The 22,265-nt window shown below is 38.1% G+C and overlaps 1 protein-coding gene across 2 annotated transcripts in view; it reads right to left on the bottom strand.

The window, feature by feature from the left end:
* FCHO2 (FCH and mu domain containing endocytic adaptor 2) overlaps positions 1-22,265 on the bottom strand; it is a 63,900-nt gene that overhangs the window by 27,071 nt on the left and 14,564 nt on the right. For both annotated transcript variants that reach the window (XM_083403898.1, XM_083403897.1), the window contains exons 2-9: positions 21,769-21,860; positions 17,312-17,386; positions 15,859-16,000; positions 15,618-15,770; positions 13,889-13,993; positions 12,347-12,445; positions 9,742-9,838; positions 50-94 (exon numbers count right to left, since the gene is read on the bottom strand). In XM_083403898.1, the coding sequence (XP_083260024.1) occupies positions 50-94; positions 9,742-9,838; positions 12,347-12,445; positions 13,889-13,993; positions 15,618-15,770; positions 15,859-16,000; positions 17,312-17,386; positions 21,769-21,860 (808 nt within the window). The remainder of the gene's footprint in view (positions 1-49; positions 95-9,741; positions 9,839-12,346; positions 12,446-13,888; positions 13,994-15,617; positions 15,771-15,858; positions 16,001-17,311; positions 17,387-21,768; positions 21,861-22,265) is intronic.

Raw genomic sequence — 22,265 nt, 5'->3', positions numbered from 1 at the left:
TGATGTAAGAAGTACATCTTGAATGATAAACAATACAAGAAAAACTCACCTTCAACTGCACTGGCTGTATTACACTCTTCAAATTCAATAAGTCCTTTAAACAATGGAAAATCAATGTTATTCTAATGCTGTTTCTTGTTTTAATTTATGGAGAAACATTATGTATCAAGACTAGGGTGGCAGTATTTACTCAATCAATTTGTTTGATCAGTGGCTTCCAAACAAGTCCATGGAATAAAATAATAATGTATGAGAAATAAAAGAGGCAATTGAAATACAATTTAAAAATATGCAGCATCTAGCACAGTTCATTTCAATTGCTGTTTCTTGGCAATTTTAAAGGGTTTTTTTGGGTGGGGGGTCAGACTGTAATATAATAAAATACATACATTAGAAGAAAAAATCCAATAAAAATGCAATTTAAAAAATCATACGGCACTGATTCACTGTTATTGTGTCAATTATATGTTGCAGAAGACATCTGCAAAAACACCACCAGTCTGGAGGGGCCTTTAGCCTAAGGTTGGAAGGAACCCCCACCCTTTTCCCAAGGCTGGAGAAGGGCAGAGTCTTATCCCTAAGACTGCACTAAGCTTTGGCAACAGTGAAAAAACAGTGACAATGATCACTACTTTTCACATGACAGAGGCTTTTTCACCATGATGAATGAGAATCTATTTTCTCCTAAGAATAGGATTAATGAGAAGCACAAATTTTGGCTGCCTACTGAGACCAGTCAAACCCCTAATGTGATTTCATCTTCTTGAATCTGTAGCTGCTGGACTTTAACTCCCCTCAGTCCCTTGACCAAATGGTCAAGGTTTATTATGAAGTGCATTCCAAAAATTGTTTTTTTGATAATTTGATTTTAAGTGGCATTCTTTTTTTCATACCAAGAACTAGGACAGTGTTTTAACTACAAAAAGAGGCTACTTGTTATTGCACAAGTAGAGACTATATAGATGTTTTAATTTTTCTGAAAATTAAAGTTCAGTTGAGCAATTTTACAAACTGTAAATAAGAATGTTTTGTATCTAAACTCAGGAAGTTACATTTTGTAACCCCTTCACAGTTTAAGGATAAAATAACACAGTTTAGGCCATTCAAAAGACGACAAAATCTACCAGTACTTCTATCCAATGAGATTTAAGGGGGGAAATGCCTTCAGGATATAAAATGCTTGTGCTACACATAATGCCTGGACTGTGCATGCATGTTAGTTTTAGCTGCTTCTCTTTCAAATAAATGTGTGAACAGTGATTATGAAAGAACTGAAATGATGCCTCTTTGTAACATAAATATGTTAAAACGCATGTAAATATTACTGAATACAATGTGCAGCATATGTATTTTTACTCTGGAATAAAACCTAGTTGTATACACCTTTCTCTTGATTTTTGTCTTAACTGCTTTAATCAATGAGCAGCTCCTGGACTTCACTAGATTTTGAATTCAGAAAGATCATAAAACCTATCAATGAGTATTATAAGACAAAAATGTCTTACCATACACATACTGCATTTGGCAGAATTCTATAGATATACCACAGATGAACCTGTTTGTTTGTTTGTTTGTTTGCTTGTTTGTGAGACAGGATTGCAGGTAGTTTTTAGATAGAGTTCTTGTAGACCACTTATCCAGCCCTTAATGGGACAGCTTTTAAAGCACAAGTACCTACACTCCCACCAAATTTATTTCTAAGTTGAGATCCACACACAAAGTAAACTTAATCAATAAATTATGTATTTATTTACAAACTGCCACCCTTGGAAACAACCCACAGTGATGTACAAACATATGAACAGAATAAAACAAAACAGCACTAATAACATATATACACTAAAAAATGTAGGAGATCAATTAAAGTACAAATATATTACAACTAAGGAGACATCATTCCAGAATTACAATCCAACCATAGAGGCAGCCCTTCTATGTGTATTGCCTCACTTGAATCCTGGCAGAGACTGGGAAAAGAGTATACACACAGACACAGACCACAACCAATCTCAAGAAATGAATTAGCTGGTATTAGATGAAGCACTCCTCCAGATAATTGGGCTCCAAGACACATAGGGCTTTTAAAACCATCACTAACACTCTGAATTGATCCTGGCAGCATTCAGGCAGCCAGTGCAGAGCTTTTAGGATAGGTGTTACGTGATCCCATCTAGATATTGCAGTTAACAACCTGGCAGCTGCATTCTGCATTAATTGCAATTTCTGGACCATTTCCAAGGGCAGTTTCATGTAGAGCTCATAGCAATAATCCAACTGCAAGGTCACTACAACATAGGTTACTGATAGCAAGCTATCTCGGTTCCGGAAAGGTTGTAGCTGTTGAATGAACTAGAGCTGTATACAGTCATACCTCGGGTGACAGACGCTTCAGGTTGCGCGATTTCGGGTTGCACACCACAATGAACCTGGAAGTACCGGAACGCTGAATCACAATCCGCGCGTGCGCAGACGCGGCACTGCGGGTTGTGAACGTGCTTCCCGCATGGATCACGTTCACAACCCGAGCGTCCACTGTATACAGTCCTTTGCTACAGAGGTCACCTGTGCCTCTAATGATAGCTATGGCTCAAATACATACAAGCTATGTACCTGCTACACTGGGGGTGGGTGGGTGCTACCCTATCCTAAATACTCCACCTCCTCAATTCCTAGACTTCATAACTGCTGATCCATAGTACCTCCATCTTATTGGGATTAAATCATAGTTTATTAACCCTCTTCTAATTCATCACTGCCTCCAAGCATTAGTCTACCATAGCTACAGATGGAATAGACAGTTGGAGCTGGGCGTCTTCCTGCTCACTAAACCCTGTTTCCTCTTCAGCATCTGACACCTCCTCCTCGCAGTCTGCTCCCTCTTCTCCCTCTGACCACTCACTGTAATCCCACCACCAATCCCCTGTCTCTAAGCCAGCGGTTCTCAACCAGTGGGTCCCCAGATGTTGTTGGACTACAACTCCCATCATCCCTGAGCTCTGGCCTTGCTAGCTAGGGGTGATGGGAGTTGTAGATCAACAACATCTGGGAACCCACAGGTTGAGAAAGGCTGCTCTAAGCCTTACTTCCTTGGGGGTTCCCCAACTTGGTGCCCCCCCACTCCTCTGAATCCAGCCAGTCCATAACAGTGGCCTAAAAGAGGCTTCCTGCCACTGATCTAGTTATACTGATCCGCAGGAAGTTACATGATCTTAAACATATGGTATTATGTTATAAGAAATATACATATAATTGCAAATCATATCTTCCATTACCATATAAGGCATATAGTATCAGGAGTCTGATGATTGTGCTGTTAACACAATTATTTAAGAAGGATAAACAAACATAGCTGACACCATTTTGACAAATTCAGCTGAACTGGAAACTACATTGATGAAGTAATAGTAGTAAATATAGTATTACATCCAATTCTATTTTGATCTTTTGCATGCTAGACAAATAGTTACCAGTGATGCACTTCATCTCTCAAGAGAGATTAATGAGACAGTAAAACAAAAAACAAAAAAACCCCAGTCATGTCACAGTGTCACCTGCCACCTAATTAATCTGTGAAGTGGCACTAATGGCCTTGAAAACAGTTAAATGCTTTGTCAACCAGTTAGAGAAAAGTGTCATGATCGGTCAACTAGTGTGTATTCTGCAGAAATGGATAAGCCAAGCTTGATGAAGACAGCAGCTACACACTCATGGGTCTGAAGGAACTTTTAAAAAAAGGAAAAAAATGAATGAAGTGGAAAATACTGTATGTTGGCTATTTAAATAGGAAAGGAGGAAAAAAGGATGTGTGTTGAAAATTCTTGTTTTGTAAGAGATAAACAGTACACATGCATTCTCAAAATATTTTAGTAGCTTTACAATGGAAATTAAAACAAAAAAGAGAGTATCTTAGGAACATATTTTGTGGAGCATAAAGGAATGCTAACCAACTTAAATTATAACAAATTGTTTTTTACATATTGCTAAAATGTTACATTGAATAATAAAAAGTAGCCTCTATTTAAAAGTGACATAAGCTTAAAAAGCTACTCGTAGTTGCAAATATAACTGCAGACAATATGCTTGGTTTTAGATGAAAACAAAAGGGTTTTTTCCCTCTGGCATTAAATCATGCATGAAAGGAGGACAATTTTTTAAAAAACTGCATATGCCTCACATGCTGCTTCAAAATGGCAAAGCTTTGCGTGTCTGGCTCAGTGCCAGTTGACAGCTCAGCTGGATATCAATGCACATTCTGACCCCCCTTGCAGCGTGTCACTTCTGAATTGTTTCCGCAGTAGAAAGTTTATTCAACCTCTTTCTCAAATGCAGTGGACCGACCATCATTCTGCTATTTAATCATAGCAGAACAGGTTATTTTTCTGACAGCACTAAAGCCAGAGAGCAATTCCTAATGAACAGCTTGATACAAGTGGAATTTCGACTGTTTTAGCCTCAATTAATTCTGCTGTCAAAACAAATGATTGCTCTTAGTACTTAGATGTTAAGCTGGATCACAAAGGTCAATTTTGTATGTACAAACACACAAGCAATCTTTTCCTTGCTAACATCTGATGCCATTTCATATTTAGCACCAACAAATTTTCAAATTGAAAATGAGAGATATATAAACTGTCAGTCAATAATATTCTCCAACAGTAGCTTTTTCTGACTGATAAATAAAAACCAAACCACTCTCTAGATAACTCTGTGGCTATATTTAGACTTGGAAAGACAAGATGCATTTTTATCTCTTCCACATCATTACAACAAAACAAAGTCACTAAACATGTTAATCAAAAAATCTAGCATGTGAAAAGAAATGCAATACATATTGTTTACAATCATTTACTATGATTGGCAACTGGCTTTAACTGCAGAGATACTAAAGAATCAAAGCAGCCCAATTACTTAGGGGTTTCCCCTTTAGAACAACAATAGGCCAGTAGTACCTGTGTCACTGAAGGTAAATACATGTCAAATTCACAATATTCCATTTCATATTCTTTACACCTGAAAGGTTCTATCAAGACAAATCCAGTGACAATGAATTTTAATAATTTAACACAATGCCAAGTTATATTCCCTGGGTTACAGAGAGTCAGTGATCACAATACAATCAGCACACTCAAACAATATCCATGACATTAATTCATGGTACTAAAATGAAAATTAAGAAACCAAAGACAAAAAAAAGGAAACACAATAAAGATAAATCTCAAAACATTTTTGTGAGCTACAAAGTATGACATGTCAGACCTAGACATATCTTTGTAGGATTTTAATCTGCTGTGAAAGGTTAGTTTTATGCTTATTAATTAATGTCCTAACAAAAATTCACCAAGAAGCTATGTTAAATGGGAAGACCATGTATCAGATTATTTGACCATACACCACTATGATCATACCTAGATTACAATTCAGCTAGTCATGACCCAATCACATTGCAACAGAACAGTTCAATCATGACTAATGTAAATCCAATTACTGACTTTCATCACACAACTAACTTTAACCAGAGTGGATCCAGATCAATTTCCCCAGGAAATAAGGAACTAGTGCTGGAGCTCTGTCTTGTCTGTGATCAGTGAAGAAAACAAGATGCATTAGATCTTGTTATTCTAACAATATATGAACAAGAAAATGAAACAATGAGGTTCAGGATAATTTTGAATATTATGGGTTGTATCCAAAGTTGTCCATATGCATATGTAATGTAATTCCATTCACAGAATGGGAATTCACATTACTCTTTGCAGTCCCTTGCACACCCTCAAAATCTGCTTTAAGGTTGGAGGACCCTCTGGAGCAGGTTTTTTTAAAATGCAGGGAGGGCAAGAGAAAGTTAAAGGCCAGTGGCATGAGTTGAAGTCCACTCACACAATGCAGAATGAAAATAATGGTTCTGTATAACTTGGGCCTTAACAAAAATAATAATGTTAGGCTGTACTGCATGTCTTTTAAAACTCAAAAATGTACTGGATGTTTTAGTATACGACATTATGCCATTGTTACCCAGAAGGATAAGATTCAAAATATACAAATCTTGTGTGTGTTCCCTACTTTCGATTCCTTCAAGCAAACAATCTAAGGGTTCATCCTGTTAAAGTCCAAGCTGTATCTTAGTACAGTGGACACTTGGGTTGCGAACGTGATCCGTGTGGGAGGCACATTCGCAACCCGCAGCGTTCGCAACCTGCAGCGCCACGTCTGCGCACGCACGGACTGCGATTTGGTGCTTCTGAGCATGTGCAAAGCGCAATTTAGTGCTTCTGCGCAAGCACCAAAACCCCAAAGTAACCTGTTCTGGTACCGCATGTTCCGGCGTATTAGGCAACTGGGCATATAAGATGACCCCCCCAACTTTTGCTGTTAAATTATAGAGTTTGGCCTCCACCGCCCTCACCTGTGGAGACGCCCAGCTCTTTGGAGTCCTGGCCGAAGCTGCACACCACCTCCAGCGGCAGGCTCTTCATGGCACCCGCGAGCTGAGCGAAACCCCACGCGGCCACAGCGGAGGCCAGATCCGGCTCCCATGATGGCGGCAGCAGGCGTGTGGGCGAGCGCCGCGCTTAGAAGGACTTTCCGCGGTGAGGAGAGAGCAGCAGCCGCGAACACGCACTGTGCCGGTACGGAAGAGGCGGGGCCTTGCACTTCGTCACAGGAGGCTGCGTCCCCTTTGTGGGAAGGAGGAGGAGCAATGGCAGAAGGGGTGCCTCTGCTCACTGGCTCCCTCTCCTCCTTCCCAACAGGTGGCTCCGCGTATACCCAGCGTATAAGACAACCCCCAACTTTTGGGGTGGTTTTCCTGGGTTAAAAAGTCGTCTTATATGCCGGAACATATGGTACTTCTGGGTTCAGCGCGGTGCGCAACCTGATCACAAGCAACCTGAAGCGTCTACAACCCGAGGTATGACTGTAGTCTTGTATATCCATTTTTTATCTCTTTCACACTTCTGATAATTTCCGTAGAAGTGTTAACCAGTTGAACTACCAGAACAGTCTAACCTTCCCAGCACTTTAGAATGTGTTTTACATACATGCATAAGAGCAAATGCAGACGAGTTCAGGGTTCTTGTACCTTTAAGAGTTGCGTACAGGTGAGGAACCATAACAGGTTTCACCTCCTTGAATATTAGCTTGGTCAGGCCATGGGTTTTGTAAATCATTTATGTATACTACTAGATCACAACTTTTGACTACTGCGTCATGCACACTGCCAGTGAATTAAAAAAGAAATAGTAAAACTGATTTCCTCCAACTCTATCAACCTGAGATTCTCTCCTTTTCCTAATTACACTACTCATCTGCTCAGTCAAATAATGCCCTATTGTAACTTCAGTCTGCCAAAATAAAAAAGCAATACCTGTTTTTAAAAACTGAAGCAGCACTGCAGAAAGTTGCACAAGCAATTTATCCATAAAGCACAGAAAACTAGAGACTACACCGTTTCTGTCCTTTAATATACACTGTGGGCATATCTATGTTCAAGCAAAATATGGAAGCTGAGAAGGCAAAGTGTATTCAAGTATTACCCTTAAAGTAAGGGAGAACTAATTGGGTCTGGTATAGGTGCTAATGTGGTCTGTAAATTCCTGGTTGGAATTTCTACAGGGGTTGTAAAAATCAATTGTAATGTATTTGTTTTGCATTCATTTAAGCTCTGATTAAGTTGTCAAAGATGAACTTTTTTTGCATTTTATTGTAATTCAACATCAACTTTGCTGTGTGCATGCACTTATGTATTGTGTCTACAGGTATTGTGCTCTGCTTTGAATACAATGATGTTCAATTAAAATGAGGGTTAGCTAACATCCTCTTGGCCTTCCTAACTTTCCGGATCTGCAGCATACACTCCAGTTGGACTTCTAACATGGTGCTTTTAAACAACTCTCAAGCATCTGAATGATTTTACCTTCTTGACTTTGCCTTTCAAATTCCTTTTTACAGATCCCTTCATTTTGGACAAGTTTCTTGTTTTGAAATCAAACGTGACTGTTGAATTTTCTTAGCAATCAGTCATTTACATGTATATTTAATAGCACTGTGGTCACTGCTCCCAACTGACTTAACAACACATATCTGATGCCAGGTAATGGATACTACTAAAGATTAAGTCCAAGGTCAGTTCTATGACCAACCACTTTAAGATACAGTAATTTGTGGTATCTAGAATTTTACCTCTTTGGAACATATTTGTAGTCAGTCTACATCAGGGTAGTTGAAACCAGCCATTTCTACAACATTTCCTCTTTTGGATTTTATGTGCATTTAATGATCCCAGAAAAAAAATAAAAATAAAAAGGTTTCTATTTTTAGAATGAGGACAGCTGGAAGCTGATTTACAATCCTATACATGTTTATTCAGAAGTAAGCCTTACTCCCAAGGAACATGGGTACAAAACTCTAGCCTGTGAAGTCTTGTCTCTACTGGGATTTTCCAATACTACATCAAATAAGATGATGCTAAGTAATATATGCCTATTAGTCATGGAAATTAATGCCTTGGAAATTGTAACTGATCTGCAGAACATCAGAATGCTAGCCTAGAAACAAATGTGACAAGGTTTAAAAATATTGTGCAACAAGTGCTGAACAATTATGGTAAACTTGGCAGCTGTTTACAGAACACAGCTATTAATTTTTATGGACTATTTTAAGCATAACACAATTAGGCAATAAAAAATACTGCTGAAGACAGGAAAGAATATGATTGGAGAATCAATAATTTAATCTGTTTGAATGTCACATGGAAGGAATTTAACCTTTGTTTGACTGTAAATAAAAGATTTCAAAACTATGTTTATATTGTAAGAACGTAAGAAGAGCCTGCTGAATGAGGCCAATGGCCAACCAGATGCCCACAGGAAGCCTGCAAGCAGGACTTGAGCAAAACAGAATTCTTCCCTTTTTCCATTGTCAGCGACTGGTATTCAGTGTTATATTAGCCACCATGACTTGTAGCAATTGATAACCTCATCCTGGATGAATTTGTCTAATCCTCTTAAACATCCTTAAAGCCACCCAAGTTGATGACCATTATTACTTACTGTGGGAGCAGGTTCCAGAGTTTAACTATGCACCAACCAAAGAAGTACTTTATTTTGTCAGTCCTGAATGTTCTAACATTCAGTTACTGGATGTCCACAAGTTCTAGGTTTATGGGGGGGGGGGGGACCCTGAACACTTTCCCTACACCATATATACCTTTATGATGTCTCCTCTTACTCACTTTATCTCTAAACCAAAAAGCACCCAAAACTATAACCTTGCTTTATAGGGGAGTTGCTCTATCCCCTTGATAATTTTGGTTAAACTTTTCCAGTTCCACAATATCCATTTTGAAGTGCGGTGACCAGAACTATACACTGTAATCAAAGTATATTTGCATCCTAGATTTCTATGGTATTATCATGTTGGCTGTTTTATTTTCAATTCCTGTCCTAATGATACCCAGCATGGAATTCACCTTTTCACAATTGTCCCTCCCCCCCAACACACACAGCATTTTTTTTCTTCCAAAGAAAAAAGAATCATGATAGTGAACTAAATATCTGCATTCATTACTGCCAGTAAATTACAGTTATATATGCATAGTATCATTCTATTGTAATTCAATAAAATTACATAGATGGAGGTGTGTGAGTGCGCGCGCGCACGTGCGTGCGCATTGAACACTAGAAGATAATATCAAGCAATCTTTTATTTAAAAAAATACCAAATCAATTATTTTGTATCTCTTACCAGGTCGCTCTTTGCCTGTGCCTTTCGACTCAGCAAATTTTTGTATCAAACTTTCAACTGTTGTGTTTGCCATGTTATTTATAAATTCTTCATGTACCTTTGAGAAAAAGAACACTAGTAAATATAACTTTGTGGGCTTCAGCAATTTGCACACAAACGGATTGCTGAATTATTACACTTCCCATCTTGCTCTTATAACTAAAAAGTGTCAGGCTGGGACTCAAAAAACCATGAAACTAGTTCTGTAAGCCTTAGGGTTGTTTTCCTCAAACATTCCCTATGGTGACTGGCAAACTGCTTTTAGTTTCAAAAGCAATTTGTAATATGATGGGGGGGGTGTCAGCTGTTTGAAGTAAATATTATCACAGAGCTAGCACAATATTTTTGACTATGTCTTGGCCACTCTTTGGATTTTAGACACTGTACTGTTAATATAATAAGCTAGGACTACTACGCCCCTCTGAGATCCTGAAATGTGTGCCTTATATGAACAACCTAGTTTCTTTAAAAAAGTTGTTTGGGTCCAAATCTGTCTGCAAATGGCATACTGAGGGTCTCTTTCAATACCAAACATATTAGGATTACTCAGAATATCTGAATGATAGAAATACATTCTGTCTCGCTCAAGGGCACTTTCATTTTTAGTATAAGCATGATATATCTGTTTATAATCGATATAAACATGCAATGATATAAATTAAACCATACGCATGTCTCCATCTAAGTTAAATCTTAATAAGCATTTGGCCAAAACAAAAAAAGTGTAAAGAAACAATTTCAAAATCATAAACACCATCCCTTTGATCTCAAATATCTGTATTTTTAGCTCAAACTAAAGATTTGGGGAATAAAAAATAAGTTTTGCTTAGCGTTATTTTTTAACCATATGCAGAAATGCTATATCAACATTCTAATAGTATAATGAATACTGTACAACTATAAAAATACTAGAACACAAGGTACAATAGATATAAACTGTTATGATAGGTTGCTTTTAGATCCTAGATGGGCAAACTGATCTCTTGAATTACATGAAGAAGAAGAAATAAAGTTTTAGAATTCAAACAGTCAAGATGACGATAAAAGCATTCAGTATGGAAATTCAGCAGTCAAAGTTTTACTCCTGGAAATGAGCTATGAGACAATATTCATTTATGCTAAATGCCAATAGAGATATATTTTCCACTTTGTGCCTAGCGAAGAGTTTTCTTCATTTAGATTCAGGGGCATCCTTTTTATAGTAAATAAAAGTATAAAAGTCAAGGGGACCAATTTCCAAGTAAATTTGTTTGGTAACAGCAAAATAATTATGCCCCATGCCAGATACACCAGAATGGAGCTTGCCAATGTGGTGCCCTTCAGATGTTGTTGAACTGTAACTCCCATGAGTGCCAATCAACATCACCAATGCTGAAGACAGACAGGAGTTGTCCTCCAAGAACATCTGGAGGGCATTACATTGACTCAAGTGTCCCTGTCCCATATGACAAAGATCAACAACCTTAGTCACATACATTTGTTTTCTCATGCTACCACCAGATCTCTGGATCAGGGTGATCAGAGTTGTGAATATATGAGTTCCCTGTCTGGGCCAATTATAAGTTATACTCAAACCACACTAAAATTTGGACCCATTTAGAAACTGTTTTGACTCAGTGCCACTCCGCAAGCCCTCCCCACTACCAGCCCACCCTTTTCCCAATCTAACCCTTGCACTGAGGAAGGGTGAATGTTTTAAGGAGCATCAAAGCAGGAGAAGATACCCAGTTCTGAGGCATCTAAAGATACTGGGAAACATGTGAACTACAGCAGATTGTAGTTTCCAGTGCTTCCCACTACCAGAGGTCTCAAGACAAAGACCACTGCTGCATTAAGGTTAACCTCCATCATCTCAAGTGAAGCTCCTCACAACTAGACTTTTGTAAAGATGTCATTTCTCTCTTTACAACCATAAGTTTGAAAAGTGAGGGTCTGATGGTGGGGCGTTTCCACAGACTTAAGCTCTATGGGCCCAAATATGGTGCATTAAAAATTAAGCCGTATGGAAAACTCACTTGTCAGTTATTACCAAACTTACACCTTAGGTTTCCTACTTCTCTAAATACTGTTCTTAGCTCACAGCTTATTATTGGATTAGGTGCAGTTTGTGAAGAATCTTGCATTTCAGATCTCTTCCAAAATTTATGACATATTATTAAGCTAAACTATATGATACAGGCAAAGAATATGTGCTGCCTGTGTACAGCAAAGAGATCCAAAGAGCTTTTTAAATCCAATACAAAAAGAAAAAACTATCCCAACCAACAAAAGAACCAGGTGTCTGTGGATCTTACTGCTTTATACTCCAAGTACAAGCTGCTTTTTATTTCTTCTTATCCTAGAAATACACAATCACCAAAATTATTTTTACATCTAGATACAGGTACTGGAGGAACAATCTATAAAACTTAATTGAAAGTTTATCACATACCCATATCTTCCTCCACACCTACAGCAGCAGATTAAATACAAGTCCTGCTAAAATTGGATACCTACAAACTTCAGTGAAGATGAAATACATCTTAATTTATAGCCTGAATAATAAGAGCTACTATAAAAAACTCACCTCGCCAATTTGTAAGTGAACTTCTTTGACTGTATTTGAAAAACATTCTATAATCTCTTTCATATGGAACAGATGCATTTCTTCAATGTCTTGAAATTTCTGCAGAACAAATAAGTGTTGTGTTTAGAGCTTATTTAGAGTTAAAACAGCTTAAGTCAAAACTGGATTTTAAATACTGATATACTGAACTGTCCACTGAGCTCCCATAATTAGCTTGCTTTCACATTTGGGATTATGGAAGACATTCATCAGTTAAGCTATATCTAGTCTTGGTTCTAACTCATCCTTCAGCTGCTTAATATTGCAAAGACTCTACCAATCATGTGACAAAGTAAGGCCCTATCCACAGTAACTGAAAATTCACTTATACATAGCACAGCTTCTTCTGTTTTTCAAAATTCCACTGGACGCTTATTTCGCCATTTGAATCCCTGACATGTCCAGGAAATTCCAGACGTATGGCAACCCTACCTAAAGTCTATACATCTCAGCCACATGTAACATTTCAGTAAATGAACATTACTACTGCAGAAAGTTAAGGTCTTAATATGATGAGTAGAAAAAAGTATTTCTCCCCTATACAATCATGTTTGAAACAGACCCATTTTGTGGGTTTTAAGAGTTTAGACAGCACACTTAAAAACTGAAAAATAAATATGAGACTAAAAAAAGGCCCGTGTGAGGTTTAGCCTTCATTGACTACAGCTGCCACTTCTGCTTTATTAACTTATCAAATCCTGGCATATATATTTTATATTCAAAATTTTGAACTTAATTTGATCAAGGAAATTATATCAATCTTTTTTATTTATTTGTTATACTTTTTTACTTTGCCCTTCTGTTGCAGTCACCAACAACTCCAATGGACCAAATTATATTGATATTCAGTTCAATCCTATAAATGCCAACGTACTTTAAAAAAATGATATGCCAAATCTAATCAAAATAAAGAGATGTGTATTAAGAATCTTCCAACAAGTATGCAATGTGAAGCTTCTGTTCTAGTGCAACACAAAGAACTAACTTAAAATACACAAACTCAAACACAGTACAGTTTGTTTGCTTTGCAAATACGACATTCTTTGCCAAGGAAGCTCTCAGCTTGCCTTAAATGGCAGGCATACTTCACATATTTTTCATGTTTATGTTATTTCTCTATTTATTAAGAACAGTTTTAGGACCAAAAGTTAAGTGTTTAATATCAAAACTAAAATGGCAATATTCAAATAGCAAAACAAATTCCACAATAAATTTGATCCAGGTGAAAGAAGCAAATCATTATGTAAGAAGAAATTAGCCAGGGGGAGTATAATGTTGTTTCTCTATCCCATGCACTTAAAACTTATCCAAAAGTATTTCCTGACACAAAAGTTCAAATTCTGAACCCAGAACTTAAAGCCAACTGTGCAGATTAGGAACACTTTTATTTAATTTGCTGACCGTATTCTCGTTTTCCAGACTCCTTGGAAAACTGTAAGTGAGAAGAGCAGGGACTGTGCAAATTATAGTGTTTGCCTTGCATATACTGAAAAGAAGGTTTACCTGTGCAGTTTCGGTCATTTTTTGTTCAAAATCAGATTTTGCTGTAGCATATTTTTCCACATAAAGTTTATATGTATCGGTAGCCTTCTTGGATTTTACTGCTGCCTAAAATAAAATAATAATAATAATGATTGTAGGGAAGGAAGAAATAACAAGGCATACTTTTTACAATCAATTTAGCTGACTTACAATTTCATGTTTTGCTGCCTCAGTTATTTCCAGTTCTTACCACATGAGGGCTCATGCAAACAACATACCATATGAAATTAAGTTGCTATATTACCTTGCAATGTTAAAACACAGTTGTTATAGTTTCTAACACATTTTAAAATAACTTTGAGTTTGTTGAAACTCGAAGGGGAAAACATAGAACAAGATGGCAGGAAGAACGTTCTGACAGTAAGGGCTGTTCAACAATGGAACAGACTCCCACGAGAGGTGGTGGTCTCTCCTTCCTTGGATGTTTTTAAGCAGACGTTGGATAGCCATCTGTCATGTGTGATCTAGTTGACATTCTTGCATTGCAGGGGGTTGGACTAGATGACCCTTGGGATCCGTTTCCAATTCTACAATTCTATGATCCTATGATTCTATTTTACAATCTTTTCTCTACTAATCCTTTCAAAGCATTCTTTAATGATATATAAACAAGTAGTGAAAACTATGGTGTTAATCTTTCCTGAATCTCACTACATATATTAGATTTTCCATTAAAATCAATTTATTGGCTCAGTTACACTGCACAGTCTCAGTGTAGCACTATGCCTGTTTTAAAGAAAAATTCCAACTAGACCCAAAGTTGAATTTACCATAATCATTCTCTCCTTTGCACTTCAACAGTGGAAAACTGAAGTCAAATACATTATGAAGTCAAATATATTATGTATTCAAATGCCGCTACACTTTTCAAGCTGAAAGTAATCGTGCTTGCTTGTGGCATCCGAGTCTACTGCATGTTGACCATGTTAAGACATCTATTTAGACATCTAAATGGATGGTAACTATTTTTTAGTAGTCTGAGACATATTACATAGCCTAATAGAAGGTGCTTTGGGGGAAATGTGTTTTCCTAACAGTAAATTCAGCAGGGGTTACACATAACTGAACACGTGAACAAAACTGAGCAGGGCAATCCTAACGGGGTCAAAGACTGGATGCTGTGGTGGTTCCACTGCTCCAAAATGTTGCCTGTACCTGCCAGTCAGGGTGGAAGATGCGGCTTTTTGTATTTTTGCTGGGCCAGTTGCAGGGCTGGCAAGTTAAGGAGCCAAAGGATCAAGCTCCTCAGGGATCTACAGTGGCATGAATTGCAGTGGATCCCACCAGAACACGCTGTTTCCCCCACTGGTGGGAGACTTTGCCCACTCAGGCAGTGTTTGGGCATTTGTCACAGCAAAGTTAACCCAGTGACACTACACTACTCTCTGCTGGCAGGGAAGAACCCATGCTGCATCCTGGCCCACCCTCATCATCTACATCAGGTGGTTAGGATTACAGCCTCAGTGAATCTCAAAATGTTGCACCTGTGCAGACACAAGCTAATTCAATAAGCAAACAGAACCTTACTTTGTACTATTATATAACATACTATTGTTTGTTTTACGCAGAAGACATCCTTTGATTATCCTTATTTTTTATGCTGAAAAACACTAAAAGCAGCAATGTCATATGGATGTTTTCTATCTGTGCAATTAGATAAAGAAAGGCAGCTAAACCTTTAAAACATTACCTTGTCTATTTCTCTCTGTGTTGCACCTTCCTTTTTCAAACGTTCCTGTTCCACACACTTTGAATTGTAGTTTTCTTTTGCTTTTTGAAGGGCCTGAGTAATATTCTGAATATTTTGCATTGCTTCCAAAGTTCCTGAAACTTCTTCTTTAGTCTGTTAAATATGACATGTGTGTTAAACACTACCAATTTAATATTTTCATCTGCAGTTATTAAAATGCATTAAAATGACTATACACAACCTTTTTATGAGCTTTTAGCTGTTCATCTCCATACTTCTGCACTTCTTTTATTAGTTCTTGCAACTTCCGAACAAGTTCTAAGTGACAGCTTGCTAATTTTTCTGATGATGATTTAAAAACATCCCAGACTGGTGCAAATGTCCTACAAATAAGAGAGAAAATGGGTATTTTAGTGCTGAAATAGACTGAAAGCAAAAAATAAATAAAAAATAACCACAGTTTTCTTTAATTGCAACTCCTAAGGATATTTGATTGAGTCTTAGTTTTGTTTACTTTTATTCTGTTATCTTGTTGACCCAACAAAAATATATTCCCTATGGCCCAATAAGGATTTCTAAGTCCTGCATTTCAAGGTTTGACAAATGTCACCACAGCTTCTTATTACTGCTCAATGCATATTCAGGACTCACTTAAAATTACTTGGTTTAGAAGCAAAAAAAAGGTAATTAGTAGGAGTAAACAATTCACTTACTATAACAAGAACAGGATTAGGAATACTCTCCAATTCAGAAATTTACTCTAGATGTGGGAGCTCTGACTGAACAGGAATGTTTTAAGTTTTCATCCCTGTTCAAAAGCTTATAAGCACAGCTGAGGCAAGCAGTGCCTCGGTCCCAATTGTGTCATATTCCTGCAGATAATTTTAGGCCTGGTAGTCCTAAATCTCATTCTTGGCAAAATATGATGCTCCACCAGGGCTTTGGGCACTCCTGCTCTAGTAGGTAGTTGGGGCCTTGGGCATAGCAGAATGGAATGGCAGGGACATTACAGGGAGTTATTACTCTGTGAATAACTTTCAATTGTTTTTACAAATGTTTAGATGAAGAACTCATCAATATTTTAGGTTTTTTAACATTCAAATGGAGCACTTATTAAAATATTACTCCTCTAGGAATTTAAATGTCAAATTTCCACTAAAGAGAGTCACATATGGGTTAAACTTGTAAGCTACTAAGGGCTGCCCAAATTCAATTCAGTAAAGGAAGTAGGTTTGCATCCACATATTTCCTTCCACTGAATGAATGTGGCAGCTACCTGGCTAATAGTTAGCAGCCACTTTACATACTTTATCTTATAATAATTGCTATTGCCTTGTAAGGTAGGACAGATTCTTTTCATTCCCATATTCAACACGTTCTACCATACATAGAGTATATCATGCTTCAGCAAATTCCTGCAAAATACACAAACATTTTGCATTTTCTTTAAATGCACAGGTTTTTGTTTTTATTCAGAAAACACACACAAGAGAAAGAAAAAAGGAGTAAGCTCCCAAAGCCATATACACACATACAGAGCTCAGTTTTAAGTGTTGTATACATCCACACACATTCCAGATAATTCTGTAATATAATTATTAGTATTATATTATACAGAGAAAGGCAGAAAAGCTCCTCCAACAGCCTCCAAGAACCTGCACAAAATTATTTTATTTTTAATCATCATAACTTACCCAAGCTGTGAATAATTGCTTGCTGATTTGGCTAGCTTTGTCATGGATCTTGAATATGCCTCTTCTATTGTAGCTCTATCAACGGAAGAAGACAATCAGCAATCAGCAGTCCAAAACCAAAATACGTACAAATCTTAGAGCACATGAACAAATGCACTGTTTGTTAACAAACCACTACCTAAGTTAGTCTAAAGCTAGCCTAAAATCACGTGTTTTAACTTAATATGCTGTGCTTTTTTTTCTAAGAGTCACATAAACCAGTAGGTAGAAGAATAGCTGAGTGTGGGTCATTAGGGGGACAAAGACGGGTGGTGACTCATCAAAAGTTGAGCCACCAGGACATTTTCAATGCCTGCTATCAAGGGGGATGGAGCCCCTCCTCCAGTGTATGTTAGTGGGCAGAGATAAAAAGGGTTTAGGTTTTCAGTTTGGATAATGTAGGCTCAGGGAAATCCTTTTCAGTCTGTTAGAGGCAACAAGGAAGAAGAAGGGGATCCAGGGACAGCATGTAGGCTGAAATTACAGAGAAAGGGAGAGGGAGAGGGAGAGGGGGAGAGAGAGAGAGAGAGAGAGAGAGAGAGAGAGAGAGAGAAAGAGACAGACAGACAGACAGACAGACAGACAGACAGACAGACAAGAGAAAGAATATGGCTGGTTTCTGTGTTTTGGACCCAAATGCTGCTGTGCTGATGGGAGAAGCAAGAGACCCTCTTTGAGCATAATGGTTTGAACCCCTCTATATTGACCAGGGTGGTCCAACACGTGGCCATCAGCAGCATTGGATGCCCCTACCCTTCACAATCTTCATGCTGCCTTCCCAAAGCCAGGTAAGTGAGGTGCTGGGCTTTGGGAAGAAAGTGTGAGGGCTCTGACAGGGTGCTAGAGTCCTTCTATCCCCTTTTCAAAGCCTAGTTAGGGCTTTCCCAGCTTTGGGAAGGAGGTGGGAGGGCATTAGGTCCCTGCCAGAACCTTAAATCTCCTTCGCAAAGCCTGGTGCCTTCCTTAGCCAGCTTTAGGAAGGCATAGTTAGGGCTTTCCCAGCTTTGGGAAGGAGGTAGGAGGGCATTAGGTCCCTGCCAGAACCTTAAATCTCCTTCGCAAAGCCTGGTGCCTTCCTTAGCCAGCTTTAGGAAGGCAGCATGAGGGCTGGAGGGTCGTCAACCCCTCCCCCATGTGTGTGTGACAAGGTGGTGTGCAGCCCATGGGTTCCATGTCACAGTTCTGAGGCCCACTTGGTATGAAAAGTTGGATGGCCTGATCTAAATTCAGGTTGTATGAACTTAATCCATTCCGAAAATCCGTTCTTAAACCGAAACCATTCTTAAATCGAGGCACGCTTTCCCTAATGAGGCCTCTAGCTACCGGTCCCCTTCCACCGTTCAGCTTCCGTTCTTAGACCGATGTAAGGTTTGCAAACCGGGACACTACTTCCGGTTTTGCAGAGTTTGTAAACAGAATCGTTCATAAACAGGGCTGTTCTTAAACCGAGGTACCACTGTATGTGTAAATAAACCGTATATCATAAAGACACCATAGCCTCCACTGTGCCGCATTGTCCAAAAGGAAACAAAAGGGGTGGTGTCTAACAATGTTATGTGCTTTCTTATTAAGCCTTTGTGAACTCCTTTGCAAATTGATATTGACTGCTTCACAAAATTGCCTCTCTATACAATCTAATACCAGATATACCTAGCAGATACATTCCTTGAGATGGTAACTAATTTGGATTTGTTGCATGATTAATTACTCTAACGTGAGATCCCTAGGTCAAGGCAATTACACTGATGTTTCAATGCAACTTTATTCCAAATATTAGAGAAATTTCTTTGAAAGATTACTTTTAAAGCACTATAACAGGGGTAGGCAACCTAAGGCCCATGGGCTGGATGCCACCCAATTGCCGTCTCAATCTGGCCCACAGACGGTCTGGGAATCAGTGTGTTTTTACATGAGTGGAATGTGTCCTTTTATTTAAAATGAATCTGCGTGTTATTTGTGGGGCCTGCCAGGTGTTTTTATATGAGTAGAATGTGTGCTTTTATTTAAAATGCATCTCTGGGTTATTTGTGGGGCATAGGAATTCGTTCATATTTCCCCCCCCCCAAAAAAAATATAGTCCGGCCCCCCACAAGGTCTGAGGGATGGTGGAATGGCCCACAACTGAAAAAGGTTGCTGACCCCTACACTAGATTCTACTTAATGTATTTGAACATCTAAAAAGTGTCCTACAGTGGCAATAAAAAGGTTTTTTTTTGGACAATTTCAGAGCACAGCAGAAAGTGTCCTATATGAGGGGTAAAGGTGAAGGACCGCTGGACAGTTAAGTCCAGCTGAATTCGACTATGGGGTACGGCGCTCATCTCCGCTTTCAGGCTGAGGGAACCGGCGTATGTCTGCAGACAGCTTTTCCAGCTCATGTGGCCAGCATGATTAAACCAGTTCTGATGCAACAGGGCACTGTGATGGAAGCCAGAGCGCACAGAAACACCATTTACCTTCCTGCTGCAGCAGTACCTATTTATCTACTTGTGCTGGTATGCTAGGTTGGCAGGAGCCGAGACAGAACAATGGGAGCTCACCCCATTGTGCAGATTCGAACTGCCAACCTTGTGATCAGCAAGCCCAAGAGGCTCAGTGGTTTTTACACCACAGTGCCACCACATCTCTTCCACATGAGGGGTAAAGTGATATGGCTGCAATATATCTTTGACTGTACTAATGAGAGCAAAGCTTGTGACTCAAATTACAGTTTACATCATGTTTTGTGCTAGCAGCCAAAGGGAAAACACACAACACCAGATAATATTCTCTGCCTGAGATTTCTTTTTTAATCCAAAGAAGTTTATAAATCATTTTAAATAATAAATAAAAACATTCTAACAGAAGACCAAAGGGCTTGCAACAGTGTCTTTAAGTAACCATGGAAAGAGATTTCGTACTCTTAAGAGTTACAAATTAGAATATTTTAAAGAAACGAATGACAATGAACTATATTATGGGACAGAGGATCAAGGGTATGAACGATGCACGGCTAATCCTATTTGAAACTTTGCAGCTTTATTTATTAGAAGCATTTCCCCCCATGTTCCACTAAAATACTCAAGTCCCTTAGTAAACTTCAAACTTCTGCTTTTTTAATTCCTCTGTCTGTTTACTGGAAACTGGTTCATACTTCTATAGATATCTCTACAACATTTACCTATGACCACAAAAATACAGTGTTTCCCTTTTTTTTATAATACTGCTCTATACCGAATTCTGTTTAATTTTTGAATTGATTGTATCAAATTCATATTTTAAACTACAAACAGATGTTTTCCAAATAGCTCATTTTCCCACTTTGCACACTACTCTATAATTACACTTGCTGTAAACCCAAATAGCATGTGAAAAATAAGCTATGTAAGGACAATGTATTGCTGCAAAATCAACTTAGGTGGGATCCAATGTTCTCCCTCTGTTGAAGGGAGGGAACATTTGTATTAACTCACTGATATGAACACTAATTTTCATGACTAGAATGCAGAATTTGCATTTCCTAGTGAAAATGCCTAATTTCTTGGATCAAAAATTAGACATGCATAATTCTAGAAGAGAAAGTTTTGATTATGTAGTGTTCTCAGAAAGACAACACTTTCAGTGTTCTTTTTTGTTTAATATTAATAAATTAAATCTGATACAAGTATCAAAACATGAACAAATTAAAGCATCCACATTATATTAAAAACATTTCTATAAGAACTTTACAAAAGGGAGACTATTATCCACTATATGGAGTTTCACCATTCTAAATGGTCATAACCCAGTGACAAAATTCTTTATAAAAACTACAGCTCTGTATTTCATTAACAAATTTGAATGCATTTTAAGATTTACAGAATGATGTCAATCAGACTAAATAAAGAGTACCAAACCATCTCCCATTCTTTCTTGTTTTGAAGGGCCTCCTTGCATTTCCAAGAGCAAGCATAAACCAGTTTAGCAACCAGTAGCACATGTTTTGGAAACAAGTGACTAGGAGATTGAGTTCTGAGGTCCTCAGTATGCTACCACCAGCCAGGTCTATTTCTTTGCTAAATCTGAATCAAGAGTGACCATGACTGTTCTGAACCAATGTAGGCTGGATGAGTGTCAGTCAGTACACTTAGAAAGAATCCTGGCAGAATTAAGACTTTGCATGTGAGTAATTCTCAGGTTCTCTGGGTGGTGGAGGCAATAATGGCGCACAGACTGGAGGCTCCCCAAGCTATCTTGATTTATTAGGGCCACAGTCCAATGCACACAGACCTGGAAATTAAGCCTCACTAAATTCAGTGAGGCTTATGTCTAAGTATAGATGCATAGAACTATGACGTAAAACCATTAAACTGTAATACAGTAGTTGACTAGTATTCAGAAAGATGTCTTCAGTGGTTTATGTAAGTATGCCAGAATAAGTAGCTAATAAACACACATACCTTTCTCTTATGAAATCTGCTAGTTCTTTTGTAGATACATGTCCATGTTTCATATTATGATAGAGAACATCAAAGCCATTGTTCCTTTCCCCCTATGATTAAAAAAAAATTAAATGGTTTAGTTGAAGTTATGAATAATAGAATTAACAACAGAAGAAGTTCACTCATTAGCGCCACTCCACAACCAGTTGCACAAGCACTAGAAGCAAACTCTATGAAACAAAGTATCTGGAACTAAATCACAGTAGGACTATTAATATAATGTGGTTTATTTAGAAATGCGGAGCAACAATAGTAGGGACCACAAAGGACCCTCATATGGGGATTACATCACTCTTGTGTAGTCCACACCTTCTACTACCCTTCTCTTACACTAAAAGATGAAGCAGGAAAAAAAAATTGTTCCAGTTCTAATATTCTGCATACTTATTACTTCCAACAGAGGTGTGTCCCATTCTAAAATGCTTCAAAAGGGGCTGTTTCCTTTTTAGCTATAT

This window comes from Podarcis tiliguerta, assembly GCF_965153285.1.
Source record: "Podarcis tiliguerta genome assembly, chromosome: 11".
Lineage (NCBI taxonomy): Eukaryota > Metazoa > Chordata > Lepidosauria > Squamata > Lacertidae > Podarcis > Podarcis tiliguerta.
The sequence above is the reverse complement of the archived record's forward strand: the minus strand, read 5'-3'. Positions and strand labels throughout refer to the sequence as shown.